This window comes from Lepidochelys kempii, chromosome 7, assembly GCF_965140285.1.
Source record: "Lepidochelys kempii isolate rLepKem1 chromosome 7, rLepKem1.hap1, whole genome shotgun sequence".
In the NCBI taxonomy this organism is placed as follows: Eukaryota; Metazoa; Chordata; order Testudines; family Cheloniidae; genus Lepidochelys; species Lepidochelys kempii.
Window position 1 is genome coordinate 41,441,849 of NC_136386.1, and position 17,404 is coordinate 41,459,252.

Sequence of the window (17,404 nt, forward strand, 5' to 3'; positions counted from 1 at the left end):
GTAGCTACACATACTCTACACACCACTGCCAGTGTAGTCAAGTCCTTACATGTTTTGATTAGCAGTTACTTCAGATATCAACAGAACTATTTATCATCTTTGGCACTTGAGTTAGGTCCCATTTAAATAAATTAATGCTGTTGTTTCAGGCTCTCTGTAAACTCAGGCAGACATCTCTGTGTTGGTTACACTTCATATTTTGAAGGTTTTCTTCACAACTAGAATAACTAGACAGTTTTTTAAAATTGAAAGCTGAGACTGAAGAACAAATGAGAGAGTTGTCCTTGCCCCACTTCCCCCCCAGCTAGTTTTCATCCCCTTTCTCTCATGCTTTAGGAGGCAGTGGCTTACAATGTGCAAAAGTATTTTCAAATTATCAACAAAACCATCTCTGGTGGATAGGGCTCTGCCATGTACATTTGTGAATACTTTAGGTTGGTCTGACAATTGGGATGATGATTACTGAGTGAATATATTGATTAATCTCAATAGGAGTCTGTCTGAAATATAGGCAGGAAGGAGAAGAATGGCCCCAGAGAACCACCTATTAGCAAACACTTAAGAGTGGTTAGGGGACCATGCCAAAACAGATAAGCTTTGAGTATTCTATCTCTGGTCTCCAGCCAGCCTACAGAACTAGTTTGACCAGGAATGGCTTGGACCCTAATACAAAAGGTCAAAAGATCTCTGGCAAGATAAAAAGGGACCCTCTCAAAGAGGGGTGGCAAATGTTTGGGGGGAACAGACTGATACACGACCTCTCTGGGGGTCTGTGAAGAAGTTAGGCTTGCCCAGTTTACCATCAGGAGATGGTAAATCTTTAGTTAAGATGGACATATTTTTTCATATAGGCAGTTATTTTAAAATCCATTTTTTGGTAAGACCTCTGTTCTTACTTCAAAATAAACAAAGCTTTTGTTTTAAGATGGATGTTTTGTCACTATATACCACTGGTCACAGAGTCCCAGAGGGAAGAAACCAGGTGTTCAAATCAGTTGAACCTGCAAAGTTAATAATGGTGGATACACCACAGGTTGCTCTAGCCCATCTTCTTTTCTAAGAGTGGGAGAACTGTGAAATTCTGCCCCAGGATAGATAAAAGACATGAGACTTAACACCTGAGAAAGTGTGCTGTCCTCACAAGGGGACAGAATTGCAGCTTTTCCTGTACAAACCCGTCTGTGAGATAACATGTAGAACCAAGAATATTACTTTTACTTTTGTTGTAATCAGTGGCTAATTGGCTTCATTATCCCTATGTGGCATAGAGCATCGTGTTTCAAAAATCATGTAGTATTCAGCTAAATCGTGCTTTTTTAAACTTAGTTCTTTAGATATAGAGCACCTGTTGCCAAAAAAAAGTTCTCAGGCACTGTATGTAAAATAATATAATTTAAAAACCTGTTATTTTTCCATAATGGATTGTTCCTTTAATACTGAAGTCAGGTACTTATGAGGAATAGAGGGGGTGGTATGGCTGAAGTTGGTCTTAATTTTGAAATGTCTTGATTTTATTTTTTTAATCATAAATTAGTTTTAGTCATAGGAGTTTGGGGTTTAAAACATATAGATTCACTTTGTGTTTGTCCTCCCTTTCAAGATAGATTTGAAATAAATCCTTGTCACTCTATTTAACGCATGTGATTTATACAAATTGAGTGTACAGTCCTTCTCTGGTTGTGTAGGTTATAATCGAGACTTTACAGTATTTTGAAATAGCTTTTTAAAAATGTGTATTGTTTTATTAAAAATGTGTAGTTACTTGATGATTAATAATAATAATACCTAGCTCTTCTATAGCATTTTACATCAATAGAACACAAAGCTCTTTACAAAGGAGGCTGATCAGTATCTGTATCCCCATTTTACTGATCAGGAAACTGAGACACAGAGGCCAAATGACTTCTCAAGGTCACCCAGCAGGCTAATGGCAGAACTGGGAATAGAATCTAGGTCTCCTAAATCCTGGTCCAATACTCTAATGATTAGGCTAAACTGTCAAATGAACTTAAAGCCTTTAAGTGATGTATACTGTTTTGACTGCTACAGTACAGTTGATTGGTTTGTTTTTTTTTTACTGCATTAACTTATTTTTCTTACTCTCTACAGAACTACTGCTTTGCTTGATATACTGGGATAAGGCTGCCATCCTCTGGTGGAATTTTGATAACTGTTGTGCTGTAAGGAATTGTTAAATTCAAAGAAAAAGATCTATAGTCCTTTTATAAGGCTTTTTAGGAACACAGTTGTTTGTAGAAAATGTGTGCTACAAGATAAATTTTATGGAGTTTGGTGAATACGGGACTGAGGAGAACTGATTGTCAGAAATATATTTAAATAAAAGTGTGGGTGGAGGAGAGATTCCTGTGTTTAAACAGATGTCCTGCTGGCAGGGTCCAACAGAAGACCATCAATAAAGATAAGAAGGATTTGCATCATGCATGCGTTGGCTTTTTCACATGTGCTTACATCTGTGAACCAAACATAGGCTGAGAGTGCAGTTTTCTCCCCATGTTTCTGTATCTTTCTGCTTTGCTTTAGATGGGACTAGTCAGGAATTGGTTAGTTTCAAACATTGCTGGTTTTGAGTAGTTCATGGTCTGCATAGTAAGCTGCTAATTAGAAGTGTGATACATAATTTATCTCCTTGGCCCTCCAGGAATTAATACTGGAGGTTTGCAGGAGTTTGGCACTACTGAGTTTTGGGTTTGAGATTCTTCTTATATGTGCAGAGGTAAACAGATTATCATATGTAGGTTTGTAACAGAGTGGGTTAAGTCTGGGTTTAATCGTGAACTCCATTTTTTTTATTGTACCCTTCATGGTGTATTGTGACCACGATTTGGTATCATGTGCTGAACATGCGCTTAAACTTATCCAAGGTTATTACGGTGTATTTCAATCACCATGCCCAGGAGAGGGGTTTGACATCTCATTGAAGTAGGGCTGGGCATTTGACCTGTCCGAAAATAATTGATCAATTGACTGGTCACATATCAGTCAAATATTTTAAAATGTCAAAATGGTTGAATATTTTATAGCAGTAATTTATTAGAAGAGTAACAATAATAACAACGAAGAGTAAGACTTCATGGTCTTCAATAGGCTTTGCCTTATAGAGACTTATGCCTAATTACAAAAATCAGGTTACTTAACTGAGTTATGTTAACTCAGAAATACGTGAAACTTTCTACTAACAATAGGAAACAGAAATTCTGATACTAGTTCATTCAGACCTGTGTTTCATCTAGTCAAGGTACTTAAGAAAAAGTTGCAGACAAACTTGCATAAAACAGATGTGGGATAATCTGCCCTCTACATTATGTCTCCTCCTAATCCCAATAATTACTTAAGTATAAAATAGAAGATTGGTTTACTTCCTGAAGTTTGAGGTTTAATATTGCTTCCACAATTTTTTAACAAAAAGAAAAGGAGTACTTGTGGCACCTTAGAGACTAAGACATTTATTTGAGCATAAGCTTTCGTGAGCTACAGATCACTTCATCGGATATTCCTGTAATCCATGTAAATGTCAATTTTCTAATTAAACTTCCTTGATAAACTTTGGGCCTTCCAGCATCTTCTAGTAATGAGTTCCACATATTAATTATGCTTTATGAGAAAAAAGTATTTCCTTTTATGGGTTTTGAATTTGCCACCTTTGAATTTCTTTGAATGTCCCCTTGTTCTTGTGTTGTGAAACAGGGAGAAAAGAAGCCACTTCAGTGTACCATTCATTATAATATATGGGGCTGGTAGCACCACCTATTATTAAGGCTGCCTAACACATCTCATTATAGGACCCTGGTTTCAGTTGCTTCTAACATTGCAAAATTTTAACTGCTTGGGTTGAAATATCCCATGCTGGGTATCTGCCTCAAGCTGATTTATTTATTTATTCATTCATACATTTATTTATTTATTTATTTATTTATTTTCAGCTAAAACATTCTGCTGTTTCAGATAATGACAATAGGGAAAAAAATCATTGTTTTGCCAGTGTTAGAGTGACCTTTTATTTCAAAAGCTATAGTACTCCCATATTTTGAGCAGGGACTTGAAATTTGATGGATGGGCACCCTTTTAGTCAGGCATGTGCTCTCTGCCATCCCTGTGAAAATCTACTCTGATTTTCCCAAGTTGTGAGCCTTAAAAATCAGAGTTAGTGCATGCTCAGCAAAGACTTTTGTAGAGTTTAACAACTAAAATCTCTGAAGATTCTGTCTTCACTGGACATGCTCCAGCCCAGGGCTGAGCAGAGCTTGCCCTGTATTTGCAGTTCTGGATTGCTGTGGGACGTTCAAGGGCTGGGTCTGGGAACTGGAACTGAAAGCAGGGAAACACTTTCTTCTGTGATATAAATACCTCTTCTGCTGGGCCCAGGCAGCATGGAGGACATAGCTGCCTGATTCTTATCCAGAGGGGACGAGGGACAGGGGAAGTAGATTGGAACAAATAGCCTGGGACTGGAAGCTGGTGTGGGGGATGGAAAATGGGAGTTGGCTTGTGGGGGAGACGGGCTGTGATCTGAGGAGGATAATGAGATCCTATGAACTGGGGGTGCAGGGAGACTGAGATTTGATGAGGAGCTGGGGGTTGGAAATGAGGGCTGCGTCGGCAAAGTGACAGGAACTTGGAACCAGTGGAGCAAGGGGGAATGGAGTTGGAAAGGAGCAGGGTGAAGAAGAAAAAACAGTGGAGGTGAGAACTGGGATTTTCTGGGCAAGGAGACTGGGATGAGGATCCAGGAGTAAGGAAGAGAGAGAACTCTCTGACAGAGGCAAGTTGGAGGGGATTGGTCAGAAGAGGTCAAGCTGCGGGGGAGCAGGGAATTAGGCAGAAAAGTCTGTGCCTACTAACCACACCCTCCCTCCATAACCTAGAATGGAACCCAAGATTCCTGAATTTCACACTTCCTCTGCTGAGAGATATTATATGTGTAACCCACATGGAAAGTGTCTCATCGCACTTTAGTGCTGATCCACATAGAAGATGACAACATAGCACTATCAGTTACTTAGGGAGCTCAAGTGGCAGCAGTCCACGAGGATGAACCATGTGGGTGTCAATATGATGCCACATGATGGAATTTGGTTTTTTTAGTTTGCTTTTTTAACAGCCTAGGAAATTGCACACAAAAGCTATGTTGAAAGAACATTATTAAAGTTGCAAAGTCAAACTTTCAATGTTAGGAAATGCTAGAATTAAAGTTGTCTGTGCAACCTTAATACAGTCCCTTTATGTGTATGCATTATGATACAAATGTTTAATTACCTAATCACATGCTATTTTTTAAATTTAAGTCTTTTGTTATGTGCCTGATGCATTTGGTGAAATTCTGCTGCCTGGGTTTTGCAGGTCAGACTAAATTGATCATAATGGTCAAATGTCTTTGTCAGAGTTCCCTCCCCACTCTGAACTCTAGGGTACAGATGTGGGGACCCACATGAAAGACCCCCCCTAAGCTTATTTCTACCAGCTTAGGTTAAAAACTTCCCCAAGGCACAAATCCTTCCTTGTCCTTGGATGGGTACTGCTGCCACCACCAAGTGAGTTAGACAAAGATTCAGGAAAAGGACCACTTGGAGTTCCTGTTTCCCTAAAATATCCCCCGAAGCCCCTTCACCCTCTTTTCTGGGGAGGCTTGAGAATAATCTACCAACCAAATAGGTAAACCAGATTCTTAAAAAACAGAACTTTATTATAAAGAAAAAAAAGTAAAAGAAGCACCTCTGTAAAATCAGGATGGAAGGTAACTTTACAGCATAATCAGATTTAAAACCTAGAGGATTCCCCTCTAGGCAAAACTTCAAAGTTACAAAAAAAGAGGGATAAACCTCCCTCTTAGCACAGGGAAAATTCACAAGCTAAAAACAAACGATAATCTAATGTGCCTTGCCTTATTTACTTACTCTTTTTGCAATATTGAGACTCATTTTAGGATGATTTTATGAGAAGAAGTTTTCTGACCTGATGCTTCTCTGCTTCCCCAGAGAACACACAAAAACAAAGAACACAGAACAAAGCCCCCCACCTCCTGGATTTGAATGTATCTTCTTTCCCCATTGGTCCTTTTGGTCAGGTGCCAGCCAGGTAATTTGAGCTTCTTAACCCCTTACAAGTAAGGAGGAATTCTACGCTACCCTTAGCTGTATGGTGATGACAGTCTTAAGCACCATCACCTTGTGGTAGTTGGAAAGAGAATAATATACATAAGAGATCAGTCCCACCTAAACTCTTAGCTACTTGTTATCTTTCACACTTGTATCTTAAATAGTTATCATTCCTGTAAGTCCTTTATATGAGTAGCCTTAGTTGTGTTCATGTAGGAAGGGTTGATGAAATCACTAAACCTCTGGTGGCCCCTAATAGGAGAGAGCTAAGGGGAAGGAAGGAGAAGGCCTGATTTCTCCTCCTGCTTCTGCCACTCTGCCCCCGCTCCAGTTCCTTATTTCTGCCCTTATCCCTACCAACACTGGCTCCTTCAAAGCATCTCTTAAAGGCGATGAGTTGGCTATTCCCGTACTCCTCATAGCACTTGACTGGTTTGTCACTCATGGAAAACAGCATTTTTACTTGGAGCAGAGTGCACAACAGCTGGGAGTGGTGTGGAAAGGCTAAGTGCTGAAACAGCACCTACAAATCCTTTGTCAGCACTACACCTAACAGCACCCACCAATTTCACCACTCTCAACAGCTGCTGCCACTTCTACTATCCCAAGCCCAACAGGACCTACTGCCAGAAATTCCTACCCATTACTTTTCGCTGAAAACTAGCCAGAGTTTCTTGTTTTGACTCATATTCCACAAACTTTTCTGATCTAAGAAATTGTGCTGAGTGGAGAATGTTTAGAAGACTTTATCTAAAGACTTTTAGAGAACATAGTGAATAATCTTTTAGAATATCATCTCAGAGAAAAAAGTAAGAGGAAGAGGGCAGTTGAATTTCCTTGCAGTATTGTTTGCATACAGTACCTCTCTTCATCACTTTCCACTAGAACTTCAAATAAAGAAAACACATAACTTGGTGATTTAGTAAAAGAAAATGTAGTATTAAATTATCTTCAGTGTGTGCAGAACTGGAACAAAGACTAATACAAGGAAAGCCTAAAAAGTACTATAAGAGTTTACTTTGAGATACCTTCAGAAATTATACCTATCAATGTTTATAATTGTGTACTGGGAGTATGTTGCAAAAATAGTACTTAAAAAAATAATAAACTAAGTGGTAAGTGTTGTTGTATATGTTATCAATATTCCACTAAGACAGGAATAAAATAACTTGGGTTCAATCCAACATTTTTATTAAAAGACTTGCATTTCAGAGTAATCTTTAAGTTCATTTAATTTATGATGAATATGAGTAACAAATATACACTAAATAGATATATAAAATATCCATTTTATACAGTACTGTCGGTATTGCATATTCTGCATGTTATCCAACATAAGCGGTTATGTCAATTACATTTACATTATACACTGCGTATATTCAGCAATGTTGGAGTACTTTTAGATCATTAATTATTATTAATGTCATAAAATGTAAAAGAATCATATTGAAAATAAAGAACATGATTACAGTTTATATATATAAAATGTTACTATTTTTGTGCTTCCCTACAGAGATTTTAATAACAGCTCCTAATAAGCTTGAAGCATATGGTAAATTTTGAATGCTGCCTTTTAGTATTCAGAGAGCATACAGTTATGTTGGTAGCAAAACACTGATAGACATTTTATGGTTAAGAGTTGCAAGAATAAATACTAAAAAGTTAGGAGTTTTAAGGTCTTAATTCTCAGGTATCAAACCCAGATTGATTTCACTAAAAAAACTAAATATAATCTGGTTTAGTGACATTAGAAGAACTAAACCAACATCAGATTTGAAATACCATACCTTTTTAATTGCTCTTAGCCAATTAATTTTACCAGTGAAAAATCTGACACACTATATCTGATATATTTTGTTTGCAATTTTTTATGCATTCTATATACACTTTTTAAAATAAAATATTTTCAGTACTGAAAAAGTCATTATAGAATTTTTTTTTTTTAACTTAATGCTTTTCATTGCTTCTGTATTGGGCAAAAAAACAAACTGAGTAGATTTAAGTAAACAATTTAAAATCTGTAATAGGAAACATCAAAGTACAGTTTCCAGTTCTGTTTCCAAGAGTCCTCCTTTCCTTGAAAATCAAGGTTATTGCATAATTTACTCAAAAACATAAGTTTAACATTATAAAATAAAACAAAGGACTGCTATGGTATATTGTGTTTCTAATTTACAATCTCTAAATTAGTGTAGATATTTTGTAAACTGGTTAAAGGGTGTAAAATTGCCCCTTTACAGCAGGTTTCAAGTATTGTAAAACCAGCAATATAACATGTCTATTTAAAGATAGTTTTGGAATGTGCAAACTTCTGTGTCACTGTCAGTAATTCCCAAGCTGCACGCTATTTCTGCCTAAAATACAACGGAACGTTGCAGGTTGAACTTCCCAGTATTTCACAGGGTTGTTGAATAAGCTAATGCCACTGTATAATGTCTTCTTCGTGCTTCCTCCTGTTGGACAGAAATCATTTACTCCCACTTTTGCAATATTATTAGAGTGAAGGAAGACAACCTGTAGGAATAAGAAAAAGAAAAATATGTGATAACATCTAGTAGGTAAAGTGGGGGAAAAACATGCTGATGCAGTCACTGACAAAAAAATTATGATTTGGATTTTCTGTAGAGCAGTTGGATGTACACCCCTATAACAGGGATGGCCAACCTGAGTCTGACAAGGAGCCAGAATTTACCATTGTACATTGCCAAAGAGCCACACTAATATGTCAGCAGCCCCCCATCAGCACTTCCCGCTCCCTCCCCGCACCTCCCAATCAGCTGTTTCATGCCTTGCAGGAGGCTCTGAGGGGGAGGGAGCAGGAGGAGTGAGGACATGGCAGGCTCAAGGGAGGGCGCGGAAAGGGGTGGAGTGGGAGCAGGGCCTGTGGCAGAGCCAGGGGTTGAGCAGCGAGCACCCCCTGACACACTGGAAAGTTGGCGCCTTTAGCTCCAGCTCCGGAGTCTGTGCCTATACAAGGAGCCGCATATTAACTTCTGAAGAGCTGCGTGTGGCTCTGGAGCCACAGGTTGGCCACCCCTGCCCTATAATATCAAGAGTTGAAAGTCAGATGGTAATAGGTCACTAGAAGGGGATTTTTCCATTGTTTTGCAAAATTGTCAGATTTAATTTATTATCCTGTTATCACAGTGCTTTGACTATATGCGTAACATACCAATATACCCTTTCCTTTAACATGTGCATTCACTCGTGTGTGTATTGTATTAACTGTAAACAGTGTAGAGACTTAGGCCAGGTCTACACTAGCAAAAGTATAGCTATATCAGCAAACCCTCTTAATATAAACACAGCTTATACTGGCAAATAAGTGTGTTTGATGGAATAGCTTATGCCAGCTCAGCAAAAGAAATAAGAAATTCCAGTAAAACCACTTCTATGCTGGTATAACTGGATCTACAATCGGGCTTTTGCCAGTATAGTAATGTCACAAAAAACACCACCTCTCCCATAGTTTCTAGTGTAGACCTGGCCTTAGGCCTAAATTTGTTTCTCACAATACTAGCTTGAGTAGCTAGCCTGGTCCTGAAGAATTTCACAGGAGTAAGTTGAAGGTAGCCTTGCCCCCGCAGGACTGAAGTTATTTAAAACACACTACTTGAACTGAAAGGCCTTAAGCGAACTCTGTTATACTAGCATTCCCTAAACGCATCTCCCCAAGCTCTGCGCTCTGTGCCAAGGTGTACATCAGCTGAATAGTTGATCCACATGTACCTCTCCATCTAAACCTCCTAGGCAGTGAAAGTACTTTGGAAATTTTACTTGTATTGGGAAACTCCATATTCATGGAGGTGAGAGCATTTGTTTTGACATTTCTGAAACAAAATGTTTGGTTTTTTTCAGTTTGAAATATCTTTCTGTTTCAAATTTCCTTTGTTTTTTTTAATAAAAACCATAAAAATGTTCAAAATGAAAATATTTCATTTTGAAATGTCAGTATAAAAGTTTTGTTTGACCTAAAATTATTTTTTTGACTTTTCAATTCACCAGAAATTGTGAAAAGTTTTGGTTTTGGTTCAACTTGAAACTATTTTTTTCTTGGCTTTTCAGAATTGCCAGCAAACCAAAAAAATTATTTATATAGATCTGTATGAGCTTGTCTACGTGGTGAGTTATTCTGCAATAAGAAAAGGAGGACTTGTAGCTCCTTAGAGACTAACAAATTTATTTGAGCATGAGCTTCAGCTCACTTCATCGGATACTTTTCTTTTTGCGGATACAGACTAACACGACAGCTACTCTGTATTCTGGAATAGTTATTCCTGATTAACTATTTCCTATTAATTGCCTGTGTGGATACTCTTGTTCCAGAATAAAAGTGGCTTATTTCAAATTAGCATAAAAGAGGGTTAAGTTAATTCAAAATACGGAACTCTTATTTCAGGATAAGAATATCCACACAGGGAGTTAATCAGGAATAGCTATTCCACTATAAATTCACACCCTACCTTAATCTAAATGAACTTCTCATTTTAATACCATGAAAGCTCAAACATTTCAGATAGTCTTCATTATTTGAGCAACATATAGTGCATGAGAGAGGTTCATGAAATTTTCTACAGTGCTTTGCTGCATTAAGGAACAACAAATCCAACTCAGCAATATAACTATAGTGTCATCTAATGTGCCACTTAGATGCCAGCATTTATAGGATGGCAAAATGGTTAATATAGAGTGAAGATGTGCAGCTTCTCTTAATGTAACATATTTGGGCATATGCATGTGTTACATTTTCCTTAAAAAGTAAGCTTTTATTCACAGTAGATAAAAATAAATTTATCTTACTAGAGCTAATATTGTATTAATTTCAGCAACATCTGCCGTTTTATTAACTAACACTTAAAAATGCATAGCTTGTATATACATTAGAGAGCATAATCTTAAGCAACATGTTCTAAAATGGTATTCATAATTGTATTATGAAGTGAGCTGTAGCTCACGAAAGCTCATGCTCAAATAAATTGGTTAGTCTCTAAGGTGCCACAAGTACTCCTTTTCTTTTTGCGAATACAGACTAACACGGCTGTTCCTCTGAAACCTGTATTATAGTGATGATTTAATAAAACAGGAAATATATGTCAGTATTCATGGACAAAAAATCAGGATAGATAAAAATTGATTTAATTTAAAGAGCAGATTTTTTATTTGAATTTAAATTAATTTTTCTTTAAAAACTCTTTAAAATTAAATTTTATTTTATGACAGCCTACGTACATGCTTGCTACCAAAGTTTTACAGAAAGTCAAATGACTGAATTGGGGAAAGTCACTGACTAAGCACCTGGAACCAGAGTTTAAGTGTTCAGTCAGCTTTTGAGTGCTGTTTAGCCTCTTTTGCATATGGAAAGAGAATATTTTCTTCATTCCAGTTTATTCGACTAGTTCATTTCAGCAACTAGTTCATTCAAAGTTAAGAAACTGATTCAGAACTGAAAATGCAGGATAGCTTATTTTCCTCTTCCAATCTAAGAATAAAAACTAGATGTGAGTGGATGAGATCTATTGGTTGCAAATCAGCATATTTTAATTGTTGTCAATCAATTAGGTTAAACCTTTCCTCAGAAAAAGAAAAAATGATTAAAATTGGTGATTTAAGTTCCTTTGATTTAAATCAATCTACCCTGCAAAAAACTTTAACACACAGTTAACCTTGTTCCTTTCCAGAACATTTAGTACAGTGACACTCAAAATTTTGAAAACCAGGAAATGAAGAGTTAATCTGGCTAACTGATGGGTCTCAAAAAATGTATTTGTAAACTGGGAATCATCATGTAATCATTTGTAAACTGGGAATGCATGTGTTTTCTAGATGGGTCCCAAAGGGATTGGTTCTTGGCCTTACTCTATTTAACATTTTAATTAATGACCTGGAAGAAAACAAAATCGTCAGTGATATAGTTGGCAAATTACACAAGAACTGGGAGAGTGGTAAATAATGAAGAGGACAAGTGAATGATACAGAATAATCTGGATCACCTGGTAAACTAGGTGCAAGCAAACAGTATGTGTTTTAATATTTTAATTGTTGTCAATTAAACCTTAATTAATTAATTAAGGTTAAACCTTTCCTCAGAAAAAGAAAAAATGATTAAAATTGGTGATTTAAGTTCCTTTGATTTAAATCAATCTACCCTGCAAAAAACTTTAACACACAGTTAACCTTGTTCCTTTCCAGAACATTTAGTACAGTGACATCTAGGAACAAAGAATGAAGGCCATGCTTAGACAATGGTGGACTCTATCCTGGGAAACAATGACTCCGGAAAAGATTTGGGGTTCATGGTAGGTAATCAGCTGAATATAAGCTCTCTGAATATAAGCTGGATTACTGTGTCCAGTTGTGGTGTCCTCAATTCAAGGATCCAGAGTAGCAGCCGTATTAGTCTGTATTCGCAAAAAGAAATCCGATGAAATGAGTTGTAGCTCACGAAAGCTTATGCTCAAATAAATTTGTTAGTCTCTAAGGTGCCACAAGTACTCCTTTTCTTTTTGTCAATTCAAGGATATTGATAAATTGAGGAGAGTTCAGAGAAGAGCCCAGGAGCATGATTAAAGGATTAGAAAACACGTTTTAAAGTGATAAACTCAAGGAGCTCAATATACTTAGTAGGGTTGTCAAGCGATTAAAAAAATTAGTCATGATTAATCACTCAATTTTAAAAATTAGTTTTGTGATTAATCGCACTGTTAAACAATAACAGAATACCATTTATTTAAATATTTGTGGATGTTTTCTACATTTTCAAATATATTGATTTCAATTACAACACAGAATACAAAGTGTACAGTGCTTACTTTATATTTATTTTTGATTACAAGTATTTGCATTGTAAAAAAACAAAACAAATAGCATTTTTCAATTCACCAAATACAAGTACTGTAAGGCAATCTCTTTATTATGGAAGTTGAACTCACAAATATAGAATTATGTACAAAGAAAACTGCATTCATTAATAGAACAATATAAAATTTTAGAGCCTGCAAGTCCACTCAGTCCTACTTATTGTTCAGTCCATCACTCAGACAAACAAGGTTGGTTACATTTGCAGGAGATAATGCTGCCTGCTTCTTGTTTACAATGTCACCTTAAAGTGAGAACAGATGTTCTCATGGCACTGTTGTAGCCGGTGTCTCAAGATATTTACATGCCAAATGCACTAAAAATTCGTATGTCCCTTCATGCTTCAACCACCATTCCAGGGGACATGCGTCCATGCTGATGATGGTTCTGCTTGATAATGATCCAAAGCAGAGTAGAACGACAGATGTTCATTTTCATCATCATGAGTCAGATGCCCCCAGCAGACAGTTGATTTTCTTTTCTGGTGGTTCAGGTTCTGTAGTTTCCACAATGGAGTGTTGCTCTTTTAAGACTTCTGAAAGCATGCTCCACACCTCGTCCCTCTCAGATTTTGGAAGGCACTTCAGATTCTTAAAACTTGTGTCAAGTGCTGTAGCTATCTTTAGAAATCTCACATTGATACCTTCTTTGCGTTTTGTGAAATTTGTAGTGAAAGTGTTCTTAAAATGAACAATATGCTGGGTCATCATCGGAGACTGCTATAACATGAAATAGATGGCAGAGCAGGAGAAATACAATTCTCCCCCAAGGACTTCAGTCACAATTTAATTAATACTTTTTTTTTTAACGAGCTTCATCAGCATGGAAGCATGTCCTCTGGAAGGTGGCCAAAGCATGAAGGGGCATACAAATGTTTAGCATATCTGGCAAGTAAATACCTTGCAATGCCAGCTACAAAAGTGCCATGCAAATGCCTGTTCTCACTTTCTGGTGACATTGTAAATAAGAAGAGGGCAGCATTATCTCCTGTAAATGTAAACAAACTTGTTTGTCTTAGCGATTGGCTGAAAAAGAACTGAGGACTGTGGAATTGTAGGCTCTGAAGTTTTACATTATTTTGTTTTTGAGTACAGTTACGTAAAAAAAATCTACATTTGTAAATTGTACTTTCACAACAAAGAGATTGCACTACAGTTCTTGTATGAGGTGAATTGAAAAATACTATTTCTTTTGTTTATCATTTTTACAGTGTAAATATTTGTAATAAAATAATATACAGTTTGATTTCAATTACAACACAGAATACAATATATATGAAAATGTAGAAAAACATCCAAAATATTTAATAAATTTCAAGTGGTATTCTATTGTTTAACAGTGCAATTAAAACTGTGATTAATCGTGATAAATTTTTTTGATTTAATCGCATGAGTTAACTGCGATTAATCAACAGTCCTAATACTTAGCTTAACAAAAAGAAGAGAAGGTGTAAAGGGGGTCTACAAACCCCATCCTGAGCATAATTGGGGGGTGGGAGGGGGAGCAGTAAAGTCTGTCCTGTTTACAAGCAAGCAGGTTGATCACAACTCCATACAGCTGCCAGAGTGGCATATCATGGAGGCAGGCACTGACAGCTGCAACCAATGGAGGAAACAAGGCCTGCTATAAATGGGAGAGTACAGGGAAGGAAAAGGAGACAGAAAGGCCTGGACAGCAAAGTAGCAACAGCCCTGCACCAGACTTTCCTCCAAGAAATCTGCCAGGAGACTGAAAAGCCAAAAAGTGAAGGACTAACAGGCTTTATGGGAGGTGAGGGTCCAGGAACTGACTTGACTGAGAGCAAACTAAGGAGGGTCAGTCAGGAGAAGCTGACACCCCTCAAGAGATCACCCCAAGAGGTGATGACAGAAGGTTAAGGGATGACTTGATTACAGTCTATACGAACCTACATGGGGAACAGATATTTAATAATGGGATTGTCAATCTAGCTGAGAAAAGTGTAACATGATTCAATGGCTGGAAGCCGAAGCTAAACAAATTAAGACTGGAAATAAGGTGTAAATTTTTAACAATGAGACTAATTAACTATTTGAACAACTTACCAAGGGTCGTAGTGGATCACTGACAATTTTAAAATCAAAGTTGGCTATTATTCTAAAAGATATGTTTTAGGACTTATATTGGGGAAGTTCAATGGTCTGTGTTATACAGGAGATCAGACTAGATGATCACAATAGTCCTTTCTGACCCTGGAATCTAAGAGTCTATGGAAAGGTATTTCAACCTTAAATTTCTTACAACTAGGAAATACAGAGTTGAGATGCACAGAAACAAAACCTTAACTCTGCCCCTATAGGATTGGCAATAGCCATTAGAAATTATCTGCATGCAATCCAGCTGTGAGGTGTTGCTGTTTGAATACTGGAGGATTTAGTTGGAGCAGCTTGGTCGAACTGCCATTATGGTGTATGAGGAGATCTGAGAGGGCCATGGTTCTGAGCGCCCCCCATTTGTGAAATGAAAGAAAAGAGTTGGATATATATCTTGAGGGATCCAGTATTCCTTAATCCAAAATAGAGTTATATAGGTTGTGTTAATAGTGGTACACAGGAGTCTTCATGCCCTGGGGGTTGTCAGCAGTGATGTATGATACGAGAGTGGGCTGTGGGTTTAATGATGGGTAAGTGAAAGTATAGTGTTAGATGGAATCCTGTGGATGAGAGCAAAAGGATTGTACAAAGAGTTCAGGGGGTTGCAGAATATATCATGCTTGGGTATTTTTCTGGGGAGTAGGTTTAGCAAGTGTGTGAGAAACAAATGTAGGTAGCCTTTAAGTACAACTCACTTAAATACAAGTTTTGCCTTAGTAAAATGAAGGCATTATTCTCTGTGCTACCTTTGTCATGTGCTCTACTCTCTGAATTATGTACAGTATCTGAAAAGGCAGAATGTTATTACATGTGTTATGGGCATATTGGATCATTGCTCAAAGAGGGCAGGGTTAAAGTTGTGTTGGCATGTACTTGACCTCTGTATTTCCTGGTTTTCAGAAGTTTAAGTCTGAAATACCTTAACTCTTCATTTCCTGGTTTTCAGAGGGTTGGGTGTCAATAAACTCAACTTTTTGGAAGGGCATGAGATATCACAAGGGAATCTTAACTGTGCATTAAGTTTCTTGTCAGTGAATTTCCTAGTTTTTTTCAACAGAGAAATGTTTATTTTAGTAGTTAGTGGTCATTTAGGTAGTTGTAGCATCATATACATTTGCAGCTGATGTGGAATTGTGGCTAGGAAATAATAATATTAATAATACCACCTAACTCTTAAATAACACACTATACACAATTATCCTCATTTTACAGGTGGGGAAATGGAGACCGAGAGAGGTTATTGACTTGCCCAGATCACCTAACAGGCCTGTGGCAGACCCAGGAATAATCTTAATCAAGTGGTCTCTCCACTAGGCAGCATGGTTGCTATATGATTCCTAAGTATTCCTCCTCCCTTCTGTATACTTGGTAATAACAGAATGGGGATATTGGTCATGGTTTGAAAGATTTGCAGTGTGTAGTTGCTGAGATGGTCTGTGAGAAAAATCACAGCCAAAACCTTGATATTTTTATTACATGGTAGTTATTGTAACTTTAAGCATGTGAGAAAAGACTGGTGTTTTTCTTTCTCCACTCCACTCCATCATCATTCCCTGCAACGTGGTCCCTCCACCCAATTTACCCAGATCACCCTCCCCTTCCCATCCTAATAAGTCACGGGCACTTTAGAAGACATGAACACACAAAAAGTTGCTCTGCTGCTGCATGTTACATTCACAAACCAAGGATGATTTTAAAACTGAGGTTTGTTAAAGTTACTATCCTAAAAAACAGACAAACTCAGCTTTCACAAGTCCCACAGAAGCTCAGTCTCACCGGAGCACTCCAACAACCTTCCTGCAATCAATTTCTGATCCCAATTTGTTTCTTTTTTTCTTTACAGCAGAGCTCCAAATCTTTAAAGGGTCAGGGCACAACCTTAAAGGTATAGCGGGCCAATAATTATAACTCTCACAGTAAATATGATACTGACATTCTCTTATGAGTTCTGCATGTACACATATCACAGGCAGCAGCTTACTGGAGGGTTGCATGCTAACTTGGTTATATAGCCTGAACTGTGCACTTTGCCAGGCCCTAAGCCCCCACTACAAGGTCCTCAGCCAGACTCTCTGTCCCTGCTTTGGCCAGGATTATCCCAGCCATGCCCATGGTCCACCCAGTTTGGCCCCATCTTCAAGCTAGGGCACCCAGATTCCAGCTCTGTGGGGGATAAGAAGAGGGGATCATACACTCCCTGAGGGTTAGCCCCCCCCAAATCCTAGTACATGCACAGAATAGAAGGAAGGAGATTCAGATCTGCCCCAGAAGGGCACGCCTGGGTGTAGCCCAGGTACAACGGCCACAACATGTTCTCCTGAGCCA

At 37.7% G+C, this 17,404-nt stretch overlaps 2 protein-coding genes across 4 annotated transcripts in view; one reads left to right on the forward strand and one right to left on the reverse strand.

The window, feature by feature from the left end:
* Positions 1-17,404, forward strand: part of CENPP (centromere protein P) — a 319,800-nt gene that overhangs the window by 127,043 nt on the left and 175,353 nt on the right. The window lies entirely within an intron of this gene.
* The window catches only part of ASPN (asporin), a 30,210-nt gene continuing 21,241 nt past the window's right edge, over positions 8,436-17,404 (reverse strand). The window contains exon 7 of the mRNA XM_073352364.1: positions 8,436-8,627. Within this exon, the coding sequence (XP_073208465.1) occupies positions 8,436-8,627 (192 nt within the window). The remainder of the gene's footprint in view (positions 8,628-17,404) is intronic.